Source organism: Salmo salar, chromosome ssa13 (assembly GCF_905237065.1).
Source record: "Salmo salar chromosome ssa13, Ssal_v3.1, whole genome shotgun sequence".
Taxonomy (NCBI): domain Eukaryota; kingdom Metazoa; phylum Chordata; class Actinopteri; order Salmoniformes; family Salmonidae; genus Salmo; species Salmo salar.
The window spans coordinates 63,055,526-63,060,511 of record NC_059454.1 but is presented as its reverse complement, the minus strand read 5'-3'; the positions used below and the strand labels follow the sequence as shown (position 1 = coordinate 63,060,511).

The 4,986-nt window shown below is 41.5% G+C and overlaps 1 protein-coding gene across 1 annotated transcript in view; it reads right to left on the bottom strand.

The window, feature by feature from the left end:
- Nucleotides 1-546: 546 nt before the first annotated feature.
- Nucleotides 547-4,986, bottom strand: part of LOC106567555 (probable E3 ubiquitin-protein ligase DTX2) — a 28,737-nt gene continuing 24,297 nt past the window's right edge. Inside the window, 3 exon segments of the mRNA XM_014137015.2 lie at nucleotides 547-1,565; nucleotides 3,615-3,704; nucleotides 3,799-3,960. Of these exon segments, the coding sequence (XP_013992490.1) occupies nucleotides 1,299-1,565; nucleotides 3,615-3,704; nucleotides 3,799-3,960 (519 nt within the window). The 3' untranslated portion in view covers nucleotides 547-1,298.

Sequence of the window (4,986 nt, the reverse complement as noted above, 5' to 3'; positions counted from 1 at the left end):
CACCTCATTTGCTCACATTGTATATAGACTTATATTCTACTGTATGTTTGTTTTACTCCATGTGTAACTCTGTTGTAGTATGTGTCGAACTGCTTTGCTTTATCTTGGCCAGGTCGCGGTTGTAAATGAGAACTTGTTCTCAAACTTGCCTACCTGGTGAATTTTTTTTTTTTAAATAAAGCGATCACCCTGTCTGTGCTTTGGTAAAAAGCTGAGGGATGGGCCTGGAGAAACATAACCACTCTCAAAATTCATAGATGCAAGGACTGACCATCCATTATATACAAATGTATAGTTTTAAACATGTTGAGGCTATTCAGATTTTGTTTAAATATACATTGTTTAAACATTGGAGTAGCAAGCTTCTATTTTGGGTTCTGATGGGGTATGACAATTGAACTAAGCTCATGAGGCATTTATAAGTTATATTTTTCAAGAATCAATGGGTACATATCATTAATTTAAGTAAAACATGGATGTAGCAACTAAGGATTCCACCTTTCAATTATAATGCATTAAGAACAAAAAATACAACTGAAACAAAGGCAAAGTGAGAAGTTTCTCTTACGGGTTATGCTTCTAATATAACTGGCATTTACAGGCAAATCTGTTCCTTTACTGTGCTTTCATTACAGCCAAAAATGAAAATGCCCAATAAAAAAGTTTTTCCTCCATTATAACACAATCAAACAAGTACTCACTTTGCTACCATTTTGTTTTTGTTATATGCCTGTGTATTTGGTAACTACATTGCTCAACAGAAAAAGAAAAAAAAAATATTTGCATAATTTACTTAAAAAATATATATTTTTTAACTATCAACCACATAACCTGGTAATTAACATGTGTTAATTAAATGCACTGTCAAAACTAAAAGTGCTACTGATGTTCTATATTCCCCGCGAGAGCTGGCACTTTCCATGGTGCATGTCAAGAGGTGAGACAGAGACAGAGACAGACAACTACAAAAGTATATCGGGATGTATACAGGGTTCCTTTTGAAAGACAGCCTAGGTGACTAAACCAAGAGCTGATGGAGCACTACTATGGCAAATAAAGTCCAAGTCAAACCCCACATTATCAGTATGTGCAGTATTCAGCACACTGCACTTAGACATACGCTTTGCATTGAATACTTAATAAAAACACATCCAGGTGGGAATGTGAATACTTGGTTTATCCCTTATGTTCTCTATGTTGAAGTTGTGACATTACAAGGAAAGTGATTCACGGTCAGTTTCACAGTGGGATGCTCCCTAGCCATAACCAGATTTCAGTAACTGATTCAAGGTCAGTTTTCACAGTCTAGAGTTTGACGCTCCTCCCTGGCTGGGGCCCTCCTGTCTGAGGAGGCAGTCGTCGGTCACCCCCTGGGAGGCCAGCTCGGACAGCACGTTGTCCAGGTAGTTGGGGTCCGGGTAGCCATGGCCCGACACGTTGGACATCATCTCCGTCTTGTGGTGGATCTCATTCCACACCACCGTATCGGGCTCGCCCGTGGTGCTGGACGTTCCCACCGTAAAAATGAGGCGCCGTGTCCAAGCCACCTTCAGCAGCTCCAGCACCTGACATGAAATTAGACATGAAATTAGAGATGACATGCCCCCATCACTGCCATGGACTTTTAGCTAGCGGTGGCCAAAGTTACTTGAAGTTTGTAGTGGGCAACGCCATACGAGATTGGCTCAAAGATATGATGTTCCTGAAATTAAATGCATTGAAATGCCCTTTGGCATACCTTTGAAGTCTACCCAAAATTATTATTGAGAAATAATTGATTGAAATTAAAAATGTGACATTTTGGCCTTACCTTACCCAGGCCTTCTTTAAAGACACTACAACGATGAGTGTGTAGATGCTACAAAGACAGTCTTGGTGTCATTTGAAACCTTACCGTGTGCTCTGAAATATGATCCGTGTTTAGATTAATAACAACATTTTACATTAATTTCTGGATAATTTAAAAATAAACAAATACCTTGAAAGTACACTTTTTGACATTTAATGAGAAAACTAGAAAATATTGTCCCACGTACATTGTGTAATTGGATAATCACCAACTATCCCCATAGATATCCAACAGCGACCTAACTGCCACGGTCGCACACTGGCTGGCAAAAGTGCCATGTACTGTACTTCAGAATCACCTTTAGAATTTGACTTGGTAAAATGGTGCTGCTAGCAAGACATATAGAAATGTAATATAGAGACAATAGAGAGGACTTTAAACAATGTAAATACTGTATATTATATACAAAATACATAGTGAACATAGAACTATAAGAGTATGAGCTAATTTACAGTGACTTTCACACCTCACTCTAACCATTTTACTCCCCCTAGCAGAGCAGGTTAGAATGTTTTGAAGTTATTTAGACGAGTAAGTGACTGTGGTACCGTTTTGCCATAGTTAACGTACAAACGCTTCCCACGTGCGAACACACACACACACACACATCCAACCATGCCTCCAAGACCCAAATCTTGTGTTCTCAAATAAGGAAAACCCGAAGCAAAATCTGTCAGTTCGGCCCCCTTTAAAAGTAAACCCCCTTTTAAGTTTCTCCTGGCCCATAGAAGGTTTCTCACCCTGAAAGTAGTCTAACATTAAGTTATAAAATGCTGAATGTCCCTTTTAAGGTGGTCTGCATTGTCTCTAGGTTATGGTAGAAGTATGCCCATCTGATTTCGCGTCGACAGTGACAGGACATCAGATATAGAAATTGATTTTTCTTTGGCAAGAACATTTGGATGAATTATCAATAAAACAATTAGCTCACACTGTACAGTAAATAAGCATTTATTAAATATAGCCAACAGAGCAGCGGAGTTGGTCGCAATGAATGGTAAATTAAAATAGTAATGAGAAATTGGAACAAGATATTCAAGTGAGAGGTTTCACTATTTTGAATGGTACACCTGAAAATTAAATATTTTTTCTTTTCCCCCCCTGAAACTGCTCAGTCAGACTTCCTAGACTGGTTTTAGCACATATGAGGAATGTGTGAGTGTAACAGTTGTTCAAATATTTTGTGAATTTCACCAGGTTTGTAAATTCATATAGCATGTCGAGTTATTATGCTTGACCGAATCCTGGGGAATAGGGGAGCGGGTACTTACGTTTTGCCCTGCATGCTCAAATCATTTTGACGCAGAGAGGTAGGCACGCCTTTTCTGTTCAACATCTGGTTGTTAGCTAGCTAGTGTGTTGTATTTGTGAATGATGGCTAGCTCCTTGACGGATCACCGTCCTTTGTATTGTGTCTATGTTGTAGAGAGAGGCAATGATTGGCAGAACATATGTGCTCTACAAATGTTTTTGTATTTTCTTTTGGATGCAGATGAAACTCATTACATTGAAAACAGCCTGATCACCGAAGTCCACGTCTTCTACCAACGGAGCTACAAAAGGACCACACACACACAGCGGAGCTACGGCGGTGCAGTACAGCACCAGTTACATGAGCAGAGCAGAGTCAAAGGTTGTGTTCATTAGGGAGCAAACTGGAAAAAAACAGAGAACTGCTCATTTTCTGTTGCGTGCCCTTATGAGCACATCCAGGGTGTTGTCAACTGTTTGCAGTGTGTTGGTTCGTTGTAAGATAGCTGCTTACCTTTCTGCCCTTTTTGTTGTCTGGGAGGAAGCAGAAGCGAGGGAAGCCTCTAGAGGTGTACGACTGCCCGGGATTAGGGTGCTCTGGACCCTGGAGAGAGTGAGGAAGTGAGTGAGTGAGTGAGTGAGTGAGTCTCGTGGTGTCTAATGTGTGTGTCTTGTGTGTGTGTGTCTTGTGTGTGTACCTGTATCCCATGGGTGATGCTGTAAATTATCTGGATAGTTCCACAGTCGGGGTGGCCAGGGAGGGACTGGGAGATACTATAGATCTCCATCTTCCCCTTGGGCTGCGTCCCAGTCTTCTCCCCGTAGATTGTCTTGCATGAGGGGCACTGGAGGCTGCCATCCTGGAACAGAGAACAGACAGTCAACCACCTTAGAAGACACCCAACGGAGGCAGACTTTCTTTACAAAATACCAAAAGGATCTGTACAGTGCATTCGGAAAGTATTCAGTCCCCTTGACTTTTCCCACATTTTGTTCCAGCCTCATTCTAAAATTGATTAAAATATTTTTCCTCAATCTACACACAATACCCCACAACAAAGCGAAAACAGGTTTTTAAAAATGGTATCAAATTTACTACAAATAAAAAGAGAAACGCCTTATTTACATAAGAATTCAGACCTTTTGCTATGAGACACAAAATTGATCATCCTTGAGATGTTTCTACAACCTGATGGGAGTCCACCTGTGGAAAATTCAATTGATTGGACATGATTTGGAAAGGTACACACACACACACACACACACACACACACACACACACACACACACACACACACACACACACACACCCCTTTCTATATAAAAGGTCCCACAGTTGTCAATGCATGTCTGAGCAAAAACCAAGCCATGAGGTCGAAGGAATTGTCCATAGACCTCCGAAACAGGATTGTGTCGAGGCAAAAACATTTCTGCAGCATTGAAGGTCCCCAAGAACACAGTGGCCTTCATCATTCTTAAATGGAAGAAGTTTGGAACCACCAAGACTCTTCCAAGAGCTGGCCGCCTTGCCAAACTGAGCAACTGGGGGGGAAAAGGGCCTTGGCCAGGGAGGTGAACAAGAACCTGATGGTCACTCTGACAGATCTCCAGAGTTCCTCTGTGGAGATGGGAGTACCTTCCAGAAGAACAACCATCTCTGCAGTACCCAACCAATCAGGCCTTTATGGTAGAGTGGCAAGACGGAAGCCACTCCTCAGTAAAAAGGCACATGACAGCCTGCTGGAAGTGTGCCAAAAGGTACCTAAAGACTCTCAGACCATGAGAAACAAGATTCTCTGGTCTGATGAAACCAAGATTGAACTCTTTGGCCGGATTGCCAACCGTCACGTCTGGAGGAAACCTGGCACCATCCCTACGGTGAAGCA